The 13,946-nt window shown below is 35.3% G+C and overlaps 2 protein-coding genes and 1 pseudogene across 2 annotated transcripts; all 3 read right to left on the bottom strand.

The window, feature by feature from the left end:
* Positions 1 to 8,886: 8,886 nt before the first annotated feature.
* Positions 8,887 to 9,737, bottom strand: LOC133881521 (receptor-like serine/threonine-protein kinase SD1-6). Its single transcript, XM_062320458.1, has 2 exons — positions 9,595 to 9,737; positions 8,887 to 9,486 (listed from the first exon to the last, which is right to left on the bottom strand). The coding sequence occupies exons 1-2, from the start codon at positions 9,733 to 9,735 to the stop codon at positions 9,178 to 9,180; spliced, it is 450 nt and encodes a 149-aa protein (XP_062176442.1). The 5' UTR covers positions 9,736 to 9,737; the 3' UTR covers positions 8,887 to 9,177.
* Positions 9,738 to 10,249: 512 nt separating this feature from the next.
* Positions 10,250 to 11,131, bottom strand: LOC133882063 (G-type lectin S-receptor-like serine/threonine-protein kinase RKS1). The gene is made up of 2 exons (XM_062321167.1): positions 10,984 to 11,131; positions 10,250 to 10,776 (listed from the first exon to the last, which is right to left on the bottom strand). The coding sequence occupies exons 1-2, from the start codon at positions 11,129 to 11,131 to the stop codon at positions 10,529 to 10,531; spliced, it is 396 nt and encodes a 131-aa protein (XP_062177151.1). The 3' UTR covers positions 10,250 to 10,528.
* A 72-nt stretch (positions 11,132 to 11,203) lies between these two features.
* Positions 11,204 to 12,545, bottom strand: LOC133881520 (G-type lectin S-receptor-like serine/threonine-protein kinase At2g19130; annotated as a pseudogene).
* Between the last annotated feature and the right edge of the window lie 1,401 nt (positions 12,546 to 13,946).

Below are 13,946 nucleotides of genomic sequence, written 5' to 3'. Positions count from 1 at the left end.
AGTTGGCCTAGAATTAGGACACGTGGCATGAATCTATACTTTTTAAATATTGAACTGGCAATTTGAGTAAAAAATTGGTAATTTAAGTAAAACTAAACCAGTCTGTGTATTTCAAGTAAAATAAATGGTGCATTTAATATGACTAATTAACTATCTTATATTGAATAAAAAATGAATAGAAACGTCAAATTTTTTTTGTCATTAAATCCTCACTAATTTTCACCTCTTTCTCTTGCTTTAAGAAAAACTGAAAATATATATATATATATATATATATATAAAAGCGGAGTTCCAACTTAGAGTTGACCTAGAATTAGGACACGTGGCTTGAATCCATACTTTTTAAATATTGAACCGGCAATTTGAGTAAAAAGTTGGTAATTTGAGTAAAACTAAACCGGTCTGTATATTTCAAGTAAAATAAATGGTGCATTTAATATGACTAATTAATTATCTTATATTGAATAAAAGATGAATAGAAACGTCAAATTTTTTTTTGTCATTAAATCCTCACTAATTTCTACTTCTTTCTGTTCCTTTAAGTAAAACTGGAAAAAAAAAAAAAAAAAAAAAAAGAGTAAAATTGAATTGCTCAATGTATTTCAAGTGAAATAAACAGTGCGTTTAATATTCCTAATCAAATCTCTTCCATTGAATAGAAAATGAATAGAAACATTTAATTTTGTTGTCATTAAGTTCTCACTAATTTCTACCTCTCTCTCTCTTCCTTTAAGTAAAATCTTTTACTCCAACACCGCTTCCCCTCCCATTAAATGTCCGTTACAAACTAAATCTCAAAGAGTCAAATGTCAGTATTTTTTTTTTTTGGGAAATGTCAAAAGTCACTCCAATATCTCTCGCTTTCTCAAATAAATATATGGAGAAGTAATGGTTTGTGGCTATGCAAAACTGCAATGTTGTTTACATTACCGGAAGGTGGTGCTCAAAGCACAGAGAGCGAAGTTTTTGCTATTATTGGAACCTTTTGTTTGTAATACTGTTATAGCCCTTTTTTTTTTTTTTTTTTTAGTTTTCCTTTCAAGTTTGCCGGGGTTGTGTTCAATAGAATTGTAAATAATATGTTTGTATTTATTTTATGTGCTTCTGTTTTTCTGATTTGATTTTCTATCCTTATTTTTGCATTGATAATTTATATTATTATTATTATTATTATTTTTGATAGAAAAGTAGTTTCTTTTACGCTATAATATAAGAATGTTGGTCGAATTAAAAAATATCTGTCTAACCGTTGTTTCTTCCTATACCTACAAATTTCCTTGAAACTGAAAAAAGTACATAAAAAAATAGTTATTTTCTATTATATTAGTGGTTATCATTTTACACTTTTTTTTTTTTTTTTTTACTTTATTTTCTATGATTTTGTTCTTTCTTTACATTTTTTTTTTTGTCCCTATTTCCAAATTTATATTTTTTTTTTTTTAAAATTGCTTTTTTCTTTTATTTTTTTTTTTTTTTTTTTTTTTTTTTTTTTTTTTCATTTTCTAAATTTTACATTGAATTCAAAGAAACCATGGAGAGAGAGAGTTTACATTAATTGTTATTTTGAGTACGAGGTATGACGATTTTTTAATTTACATTGTTTACTGATTTTTTTTTTTCCATGTATAATGCACATTGTTAACGTGCTTAATTGATAGACAATATTGATTTTCAAGGTTTCATATGAACCAAAAAAGTATATGGAAAAGAAAACTCTAATTTATTCTATTAGTATTTTTCATTTTTATTTTTTGTCTATATTTTCTATGGTTCTCTTATTTCATTTCCTCTCTTCTTCTTTTTTTTTTTTTATGTAATTAATATATTATTTTTCATTCAAATTGTTTATTTTATCTTTTGTAAATTTTACACTAAATTCAAGAAAATGATGGTGAGAGAGAGTTTCCTATGGTTGTTTTTTGTACGGGGTATGATAATTTTTTAGCGTATTATGTTTATTGAGTGTGATAATTTTTTAGCGTATTATGTTTATTGAGTAGTTTTTTATTACTTTGTGTAATACAAAAAAGATAACACTATTATATGGACAGAAATTTCCTACAAACCGGTTTGTAGGAAATTTCTTACAATTCACATATAAGATTGACATGTGTCATTTTGCATGTGAGAAACATATGTTATTTAAATAGCGTGTACTTCATACATGTTTTTTTAATAGCATAAATAAAAAAGCATGTGTTTCTCACATGTTTAAAGGATACGTGTCTTTTTTAAATGTGAGTTGTAGAAAATTTCCTATAAACCAGTTTATAAGAAATTTTTGTCCCTATTATATTATATTAGTGTTTTTCAGTTTTCATTTTTTATCTATATTTTCTATGCTTCTCTTCTTCCATTTTTTTCTTATTATTATAAAACTAAATCATAAGGAAGAATCCCGCGTATAGCACGGGTTACGAGCTAGTTCTAAATTAACTACCACACACAATATCACCAAAACCAATAAAAGCATGAGAAATGATCTATACACATCTGCTTCACAACTTCTCCACAACACGCCAACGTGGCAGTAATAAAATATTGTTTTTTTCTCTTTTCGTCATGCTGCTAGAAAACCGAAGACCAAAAAACGTGGGAGTTTCAAATTTTTCATTTCGCACGAAGACCTCTCTCTCTCTCTGAAATCTCTCTCCGTACAGATCTGAAATTTCTCCGTCGTCCGGCGCTTCCGTCGTCCGGTGATTCCAACGCTGCCCAGTCCTCCGAGTTCTGAAATTTGCCTCCAGTCAGTGACGTCGCTCCGCCGTCCCTCTCGGCAGTCGGCCTCCTCCGTCGTCCGGCGTCCCTTTCCGGCTAAAAAAAAACAGGTTCTCTCTCTCTCTCTCTCTCTCTCTCTCTCTCTCTCTCTCTCTCTCTCTCTCTCTCTCTCTCTCTCTCTCTCTCTCTCTCTCTCTCTCTCTCTCTCTCTGTGGCCGGATCTGTTGCTACCAAAAAAAAGGGGTGAAATTTTTGTAGCCATAGCAATTCGCACTTCTTCTTTTTTTGTGAGTTTGCTCTACACAGCTAGAAGAGAAAAGGGAAAAGAAACTTCTCTATTATAAGAGCTCTCTTTTGTGCAAGATTGAAAATATTAGATGATAGGAATAGAAGGATCAGAAGAATGTTTATACAAGTTGTTAGTTGTTCAGTGTCAGTGATAAGGTCAATTGTTGATGCCATTATTGTTTGTTATGATTGTTATTTATCGTTGGTTGTGGTAAGAATTGTAAGTTGATGCAAGGGCCGGGTGGTGTTTCTATAAGGGAAGCAACAGAGGGGTCATTCAGTGATTTCGTCAAACACTTCGTATGCTGGTGAGCTCCTATCCAAAGTGGAGTCATTTTTCAATAACAATCCTTTTCCTTTTTACAAACTAAGTCCACGACAGGCCCTATTTTACTTTTTTCTAAAAATCTTTGTTTTTTACTTTTTCAGATTTGTGCTAAAGACCTTTTTTTTTTTTTTTTTTTTTTTTTTTTTTTTTTTTTTTTTTTTTTTTAAAGCTATGGTACACAAATATTGAAGAAGAAATAAGAAGGGTTTTAAACGTTTTGTTGGATTTGTTATCTGCTTTGTTGAGTTCTGTCGGCTTAGTCCAGATTGTGTGGTTTCCTTGCCAGAATCGGGTTTATCTTATTCAATGATAATGTTGGTACAAAGAGTGGTACTCAAGTTGATAGTGTTCTAAAGAAGGATGGTACTTGTCCTTGGGGGATCTTATGTGTTTATCACCGTTTTATTGGGCTTTCTAGGAGCTAAAAATCGATTCAAGTGTTTGCTTTGTGTGGGTAGGAAATGGTGCTCTGTGGTCATTTTGGAGTTAGTTTGTACCAGTAGGATAGATCCACAAGGATGACAATTTAGCTAATAAGATGGGTTTGGGATTCCAGGTTGGGATTTCGCGTATCTATTACTAACACTATGGCTTTACCAGGGGTTTCTAAGAGCTAACAATTAATGCAAGTTTTTGCTTTTCAAGGATATGAAATGGTGCATTATGGTTGTTGTGAAGTTAGTTTGTCCTGACTGGATAGACCACCTGATCAAGGATGACAATTGAGCTAATGAGATGGGTTTGGAAGCCAAGTCGGGATTTAGGGTATATGTTATTAGCGTTTTATGACTTTACCTGGCTTTCCAAGAGCTAAGAACTAATGCCGTTTTTGGCTTTGCAAGGATTTGATGGATTATGGTTGTTCTAGAGTTAGTTGGTCTCGTCTGCATAGACCTGCCTGATCTTGAAGTGCAGCTCAGGCTATTAGTTTATTGAGCGAAAAAAAATATATATATATAATGCAAAATTGTGGACCAATGATGTGCTATCAGTTTATTGAGTGAAGAAAACTTGGACTGTGCCTCATGATTTCACTTGTGTGAAAATATCAGTAGAGTTCAAGAAGAACTTTTAAAAAATTACAATATGCAAAAATTTGGTGGTTGATTTCTGTTGCATTTGGTTGGTATTTCATCCTGCTTTCTTATTTGGTCTCTGTTTAGATTTGGTGTTAACCTTTGCATTATAGTGTATGGTACCAAATGAATTTTGTTTGGTTAGTTTTTTTTTTTTTCTTCCAAATTTTCTTGCTTTTGACTCTCTTAAAACACTTTTTTGACAGCTATTCAAGCTCATGTACCATGCCCCTGTTACTGCTAGTTACCACAACAATGTATGGGCTAAGATTGGGAGGATTGTCAATCCACTCGTCCACCGCTATGCCCCATTCTTGAATACTCCAATTTCTGCTGCCCAGAGATGGTGGTTCAGGTAGAAGAAGGTAGCCTCAAAGAGAAAGGGAAGGGGGCCAAAAACACTATTCCACCTGGAATCACTTGAACTTTTTATCTAGAAAGAATTAACTTATGTGTCTCACAAATCTTTCATTATGGTTAAAGCTGGAACTGCGGTAATGTTTGTGCCCACGCATGAAATGTAACACATGTATGGATTAATTTGCTGAAATGAATATCTATGTCTCATTATGTGTCTCAGCATGCATGGATGATGGTTTTGTAAAAGTTTGGCCTATATTACTTATCAAAAACAAGTTTTGGCCTATACTAAGGAAAGAATGACTGTACAATTGGACGTATGTTTTAGCATGTAATGGTGGGAAAGTTTTGCAAAATCTGAGGAGATGATTGTGTTTGTGCTGAAATATTTGCTACACTCCTGCTGCCTCTATCATTTCTTTTCGTTCAGGGTAGGCTACCGGTGGATCACAAGATTATTTGCTCTTGGTTTTTATGCCCAGAGTTCTTCAAGGTTCATATTGTTCGTGTTATATCAACAATTTTCAGGATTCAAACAACAATTCTTTGAGCAATGGTAACACCGATATAACGAGAAGTTTTAAAACAAGTGCCGATTTGATTCAAGCGAAAGAGCAATCACTTGAAAGATACCAAATTTGTCCATTTAACAATATGAGTTTGACTAATCAAGTACTGATTTTACAAAGCAACTTCCATCATAACTAAAATTCATAATTTTTATTGTTCAACTTACAAGAACGTAAAATATCTGACAATGATCATTTTTAACCTTTTTGTTTCCGTCCTTTCATTCTAACATTAGTCTAACAAGCCTGTATGGCTGAAACCAACCTAGCTTGATCCAACCACCTTGCATATAATCATAGTAAAGACAGAAACACATACAAAGCAATGCAAACAAGATGTCCCAAAAAGCTAAACCACAGGTTTTCACACTTGGTTTCCACTTCATAGTGATTTAGTGAAGGTTGAAAGAGCATTATAAGATACCAACTAATGACACCATGACAGTCCAGAAAGAGACACCAGTTAAACATGAGTAAGTGTACCGATGGCCATCCAATCTAGAAAAGGTTCCATGGATATAAATTTGATTGACTTGATACCATAGTCAGATATGGAATTTATAACCCTAGCTTATGGGGCATTAGCAAATTCAAGAATGAAATATGTTAAATAAAGAAATGCTTTTTCCTTTAAACCATATACAGTTTGAATCATTACATGTACCACAACAAAACTTAATCCAAACAATAAAATGTGGAGAAGCCTGTCAACTTATGACACTTGCAAAAGAGCATGGATGTAATCATCACGTTCTACCACAAGTTGGAAAGGAGCAGTGAAGGAAGCATCCCCACGAGCCATCTTGGAGATATCTATTACCTGAATGAAGGGAAGCAAATGAACTTACATTAGCCAAAAAGCAAAGTAACCACCATCATAAGGATCAATCAGAAAGCAAAAACGAAAAGCAAACTAAATCTACCATCAAACAATATCTAATATTATTTCATATGTTTGTGTCAGCATGCCCCTGTAATTCCCACCTTAAGTAGCTCGCAGTTCGTAAAAATTTGATTCTGATCAACTGTGTCGACAAGGGGCTCCATCAAGGCTTGCTTCTTGATGCAACTCATGTCAATGTTATCACATACAATAATTTATAAATGTTATTTACTTATTTTTTTTTAGAAAAAAAAAAACTTTTGTAAATATCATGTCATGAAAGTAGTTAAATTTTTTGTTCATTTTTTGAGTTGTGATAGGCAGATAATTTCTGTTGTTAAATCAATTGAAATGGAAGATTATCCTAATTCTGTTTGTTTTTGTTTATCAAGTTACACACCCTAGAATATATCGGTTTTTGTTTATCAAGTTACACATATACCAGCTCCAAAATTCAAACCCAACCAACCAATTACTCCTTTCCTTTCATAAATCAAACTGCAAAACCATAGTTCACTGATCTGAAACAGAATGTAGCAGCCAAAACAAAAAAAACCCCAAATCAAAATTTCAAACAGAATGTAGCAGCAAAAAAGAAAAAAAAAAAAAAAAAAAACCTGCCCGTCGGAGAGAAGATCTGCCGGAGACAGAGCTGGACTGGGACGAGATCTGCCGGACGACAGAGCTGGATTTTTTGAGTTGTGATAGTCAGGACAAACTAACTTCACAACAACCATAATGCACCATTTCATATCCTTGAAAAGCAAAAACTTGCATTAATTGTTAGCTCTTAGAAACCCCTGGTAAAGCCATAGTGTTAGTAATAGATACGCGAAATCCCAACCTGGAATCCCAAACCCATCTTATTAGCTAAATTGTCATCCTTGTGGATCTATCCTACTGGTACAAACTAACTCCAAAATGACCACAGAGCACCATTTCCTACCCACACAAAGCAAACACTTGAATCGATTTTTAGCTCCTAGAAAGCCCAATAAAACGGTGATAAACACATAAGATCCCCCAAGAACACTATCAACTTGAGTACCACTCTTTGTACCAACATTATCATTGAATAAGATAAACCCGATTCTGGCAAGGAAACCACACAATCTGGACTAAGCCGACAGAACTCAACAAAGCAGATAACAAATCCAACAAAACGTTTAAAACCCTTCTTATTTCTTCTTCAATATTTGTGTACCATAGCTTTAAAAAAAAAAAAAAAAAAAAAAAAAAAAGGTCTTTAGCACAAATCTGAAAAAGTAAAAAACAAAGATTTTTAGAAAAAAGTAAAATAGGGCCTGTCGTGGACTTAGTTTGTAAAAAGGAAAAGGATTGTTATTGAAAAATGACTCCACTTTGGATAGGAGCTCACCAGCATACGAAGTGTTTGACGAAATCACTGAATGACCCCTCTGTTGCTTCCCTTATAGAAACACCACCCGGCCCTTGCATCAACTTACAATTCTTACCACAACCAACGATAAATAACAATCATAACAAACAATAATGGCATCAACAATTGACCTTATCACTGACACTGAACAACTAACAACTTGTATAAACATTCTTCTGATCCTTCTATTCCTATCATCTAATATTTTCAATCTTGCACAAAAGAGAGCTCTTATAATAGAGAAGTTTCTTTTCCCTTTTGTCTTCTAGCTGTGTAGAGCAAACTCACAAAAAAAGAAGAAGTGCGAATTGCTATGGCTACAAAAATTTCACCCCTTTTTTTTGGTAGCAACAGATCCGGCCACACAGAGAGAGAGAGAGAGAGAGAGAGAGAGAGAGAGAGAGAGAGAGAGAGAGAGAGAGAGAGAGAGAGAGAGAGAGAGAGAACCTGTTTTTTTTTAGCCGGAAAGGGACGCCGGACGACGGAGGAGGCCGACTGCCGAGAGGGACGGCGGAGCGACGTCATTGACCGGAGGCAAATTTCAGAACTCGGAGGACTGGGCAGCGTTGGAATCACCGGACGACGGAAGCGCCGGACGACGGACGACGGAGAAATTTCAGATCTGTACGGAGAGAGATTTCAGAGAGAGAGAGAGGTCTTCGTGCGAAATGAAAAATTTGAAACTCCCACGTTTTTTTGTCTTCGGTTTTCTAGCAGCATGACGAAAAGAGAAAAAAACAATATTTTATTACTGCCACGTTGGCGTGTTGTGGAGAAGTTGTGAAGCAGATGTGTATAGATCATTTCTCTAAAAGCATAAACCAATCAAACACAAGGAGTGGTGACGAAGTGGAAACTTGTTGAAGAACTCACTAAAAGTAAAACCACTTAAGGGTAGCTAAACTTACGAAACCGATCTACTATAGAAGATTAAAAATTACTTATAAAACTTTTATAAACAAAACATGGCTTGTTCCCCAACAAACTACCCCTTTGTAAAGACTCTTGTTTGGACGATCACCGACTGAGACTCTGACTGACCTTCTCAGTTCTTCAATAATGATCAAGATTTTGAATTCCAACGTAAGTACCAACTAACTCTAGCCAAATTAAACTTAACACCAGTTTGTTTTAGACGCTAAATAAGCCAACATTAAACCTAACAGCTCAGAAGCACTATGAGGGAGCACAAGCCCCTCGGATTCATTTACCCAATACTCTTTCTAACGGAAGCTTATGACAAGCAAAAAATTACACAAGACAAATTCCAAAATATATTTCAACGAGTATTATCACAAATATTGTTCCTTACACAGCTGAGAATGATTCTAACACCACAAAGACTAAAAGTGTATGAAAGAAAAATTGACTCAACCCAAAGCTTATCCAGGGCCTCAAGCTTGGCTCCCGGCCACCAGCTTGGCCTTCGCTGCCTCCAACTGATTCTTAGCAGACCTTAGGCCTACTTGAGTATTTCGCTTTGTAACTAGTATGAAGCATATTGATCATGTCCACACATATCACTATATCAGATAGAAACGTCTGTTCTACAGCATTCATCGAGCTTCCATTGTTGAAATAGTGATGTTGTTTAATGTGCAACTCCCTTCCCTGGCAGTTGTTGAATTTGTGTCCATCATATTATAGATGGTGGCAAATGCAGGTTGCTTGGGTGTAGGTAGAGGTGAAAGTTCGTTGCTAATAAATGAGAGTAGGTCTGGCATAGTAGGTCGATCCGCGGGGCTTTCTTGAACACAAAGAAGGCCAATGTTAATGAATCTCAACATAATAGAAGTGGAAGAAGGACACCCTATTGTCGAATCCATCAACTCCAAACTTCGATCATCTCTCCACAACTGCCAAGCCTATTATTTTAAATTATTGTAAATTTTACTAAAAAAAACAAAGTATTTCGATTTAAAAGACCACTCTAAAGCATAAAGAACTTGAGGAGGTATAAAAGCAACACACACATATATAAGAAGATTGAGTGACTTGTTCTTGTTGAAGCCAGTATTCTTTTTGCCACTCACGATCTCGAGTAGCAGTACTCCAAAGCTAAAGACATCAGACTTTATCGAGTATAGACCCTCCATAGCATATTCAGGAGACATGTAACTATTACATTCCAAAGTTTAGTAAACGACTCTATTAGTAGCTTGATCAATGAATTTGGCTGAGAATTGTAAATAGAGTGTTGTTAAGGGCACTACAGCTTCCTTTGCAAATATTAGATGTGAAATAGATTGCATAATTACTAAGTTCCAACAATTCAATGTGTGTTTGCTTGTGTTTCATTGCCTCCAACTATTCGAGCCAAGCCAAAATCTGATATTTTTGGATTCATTTCACTATCCAAGAGAATATTACTAGGTTTCAGATCTCTATGTATGATTCGTGGTCTTGAATGTTGATGAAGATAAAGAAGCCCTTGAGCAACTCGTTCAATAATGCGTATGCGTGTATCCCAATCTAACATCTTTTTCTTGATTGGATTTGTTTAAACAACACAACTCAGAAAATTAATACTAAAAAAGCTAGAATTTTTTTAGAAGTTCGAAGTATATGCATGGACAAAAAAAAGAAAGAAAAGAGTAGCAAGATGACGAAACATGCACACACCAAAAAGGTAGAAATCCAAACTTTTATTGGCCATGTATTCGTATATTAATATCTTCTCATCTCGCTCGATACAACAACCCAAGAGTTTGACAAGATTTCTGTGTTGGAGTTTTGCAATTAGTACTGTCTCATTTCTGAACTCCTCGAGCCCTTGTCCAGATCTTTTTGAAAGCATTTTTACTGCAATTTCCTGCCCCCTAAGTAATTTCCCCTATAAAGGAGAACCGTAAGCTTTTTAAACTTTTCATGAAGGTTGACCATTAATGTCGGTTTTCTTAATAGTGTTCAAAGCACATTCATTACGAAAATGAAACGCACCTTGTAAACAGGTCCAAAACCTCCTTCTCCAAGCTTATTCATAGCTGAGAAATTATTAGTTGCAGCTGATACACTCTCGTAACTGAATAGTGGCAACTCAACATCCTTCTCCCCTATTTTCTTCAGATTCTCTTTAGTGTTTGTTCCATCATTAATTGCATGAAGTTCAGTATTGAAATCAAATAACAGTAGATCATTGCCTGAGGCATCCTCTCCTGTTTCATAGACAATGATAAGACTTTGTCACTTTGGCGGAAATTCCAGAGCTTGTTCTGACAAAATCAATTAAGCAGGTGACAGCCTTACGTTCATCAAAGTTCAATCACAAAGGCAGATAAGTTTTTTGTAGTGAGATAAGTTTCTTCAGTCATTTTCGCAGATAAATATAAAAAAGTATTGTAATTCATTCCCGTTTCACTTACCTTTGCGTTTGAGCTTTCTCCTTCTTGAAAAACAAATGGAGGAGAGGCATAAGACAAGCCCTGTTGCAGAGACCAGCACGGCTATAATCACCCATGCTTTCAATTTGTACCTGATTATGATGACAAGAATCAATATTAGCTCAACCATAGTCGAGAATTTTAAGTATTCAGATAACATAAATTTATGTAGATTTCATTTTTTTTTTTTATCCTGCCTTTGGTACTCTGATGCTGATAAGCGGCAATTTTGACATAGATATGTTGTCCGCCATCATATGAGAGTTGCTGTAAGTTCAAAAGAGCTCCTTCCCACATCATACACACGCTGCCATTATAAGCATAAGCTGTGCAAGAACAATTACTCAAGCAAACCACTTCACAATACCATCGACTCACTGTCATATATTCTTTGGCATTTACAGGCAATCTCATGTTCTTTATTTGCATGAACTCATCTTTTTTGCCGTTAGCATAAGTACTATTGCTACACTTTAGAGGGTCTTTCCTCACACAACCACCTGACCAATCATCTAGTCTGGTGTCTTCAATCGAAAATGGTCCGAAAAATTCTAGACACTCACAGGGGTTTGGGGAACTCTCATGGTACACGCCAAACGCACCACACAAAGAAAAGACATCAGAAAGTTGTGTCGGTTGAGACAAAAGTAAATTCCAAACCAAAGGGCCAGCCAACCACGCCAGTTGCTGGATCTCTCCTGAAGAGTTCATGATAAATTTAAATCTGAATGAGCTATTAGAAACAGAGTAAGTAAAGTAACTTTCATTTTCATTTGACACAAAAATGAAGTTGAAGATTTTATTGTTCCCAATCTCAGGAAATAAGCTGAAATATTTTCCAGTCCAAAATCCAGAGCTCCAATACTTTGGGATCTGTTCCACTCCAAGATAAGTTGACTGCTTCTATCCCAGTCTAACCCAAACGAGAACACACCAGGTGCAGGATCTTTTGAATTTTTTCATGAAATAAGCCGCTTCGATTTTCCAGTAATCTTATCGATTCCAAGCTTTCCACCTGGAAGCCATGTATCGGTTGGATGGTCGAAACTCTCCCAAAAGATAGTAGACTGGTTGGAACTATCTCTTAAAACAAAATTTCCATCATCGCGAAGTACTGCTTCAGTTGAGTTTTTCAGGGGATGTGGCAAATTTGTCGACCAAAATGGTATCTTGGAGGAACCTTCAAGCAGGACTAGATTGCCATCTTCTGAGAGTTCAAGTCTTGATGAAGATGCCTCAGACAAAGGGTTCTCCCTATTTGCTACCCAAACAACATCTTTGACGTCAAATTCATTATACCATATGCCCAGGTATATTTTTGAAGAAGTACCTGGTCTGAAGAAACCGAGCACAAAATTGTCACCTTCAGATACTATGGTTTTTCTCACTGAAAGAGGCTGACCTGTTGAAAGGGTATCTCCTGCAATGGAGAAGCATGCTCTGTAGTATGACAGGACAAGAAGCAGAACAAAGAAGAGCCATGGCTTACTCGTATAGGTAACCATCTCTCTCTAACCGGCAGCGCTGCAGATAGCTAGAGGAATAATGATGCTTGATATGAATGAGAGCAAGAAAAGCTGGACTTTTCTTATCAGAAAGCTTGCTCCCAGCTTGTTGCCTTGACTAATGGTCGATAATCCTTCTCGGAAACTTATCTAAGCACAGTGCTGAATGCTGATTGATGCTGATTAAAGTCGAACACTCTCTTTCACCTTTCTCCTTTCCCCTTTCGAATAGGAAAAAAAGAAACAAAAGGCGAACACTTTCTGTCCTTTGTCTTTGACAGAAACTTATCGGAAGACTTTCATTATGCTAAGATTCCACGAGTGTTTCACGTTGGATAATTACAATCTTAAGGATGAATTTTACCTCAGATTTGTTATAATTTGTTACAAGTTTGATTCACAAGGGCAACTTAATTATAGGCTGAATTACAATTTCTTCATGTTATGTATATGCGTAATATTAAGCCATTGAATATAGTTGAATGAGTGAAAGTGCTAAAACAGAAATGACTATCACTGAGTCAGTGTTGATAGAATAAGCCGCTATGGATATCGAATGAGCCGCTATGGATATCGAATTTCGAAAGGTACGGTGATAAAATGTTACGATCTTAAGTGACGTCACACATTAATTGTTAAGTACAATCTTAATCATATAAGCTCACATTCTTCATTTGCAAGCCGATTTTTAATAATGAATTTTACTTAAAATTTGTTACACACTAGAGTCCACATGAGGATTATTAATATCATTTTTTTTTTTTTTTTGTGAGCACAAAGGGAAGCATTGTCGTTGTATTCCCTAATTTAAACGTGGTTCCCTCCATTAAAAATAAAATAAAAAATAAAAAATAAAAAATTCCCAAAATATTGACTGCATCGGGTTTTCTACCATCCCATATTTGGGGGTGGGGCTCACTTGTAACATCTTTCTTTCTTTTTTCTCTTTTTTTTTTTTTTTTTTTTTTTTGTAAGTATATCAACAAAGCAATTACAACAAATAAAAATATACGGTTGGACAACCCCGTATATTTCTTTATAAAGCCCCAAATTCACCTCATCAGTGGTAGTAAACATAAATTAAAATGAAATGTATCAAATAAATGATGCGGCCCTATATATTTTTGGTACGAAGACTAAAAAAAGTGGTCGCAAATTAAGGCGGTTTGGTGCAAGAACGGCCATAAACCTCAAAAGGTTCAATAACCCAATCAGTAGCCCAACAAAGAAACAACTACAGTAGCATATCCAAAGATAAACCATTGCAGAAAAGAAGACACCGATGAGGGTCAAAACGAAGCCTATGGTGGAGGTAGCTTTAACAGCCCCAAAAAAACTAGAAAAAGCAAAAAAAATCAGAGAACAAAACACTGATTGTTGACGTGGTGGCGGACATGTAGTTATAGTTACAATGTTATGTATATCGCAATTTGAAGATAT

Source organism: Alnus glutinosa, chromosome 11 (assembly GCF_958979055.1).
Source record: "Alnus glutinosa chromosome 11, dhAlnGlut1.1, whole genome shotgun sequence".
Lineage (NCBI taxonomy): Eukaryota > Viridiplantae > Streptophyta > Magnoliopsida > Fagales > Betulaceae > Alnus > Alnus glutinosa.
Note: the sequence above shows the minus strand (reverse complement) of the source record. Positions and strands in the feature narration are given on the sequence as shown.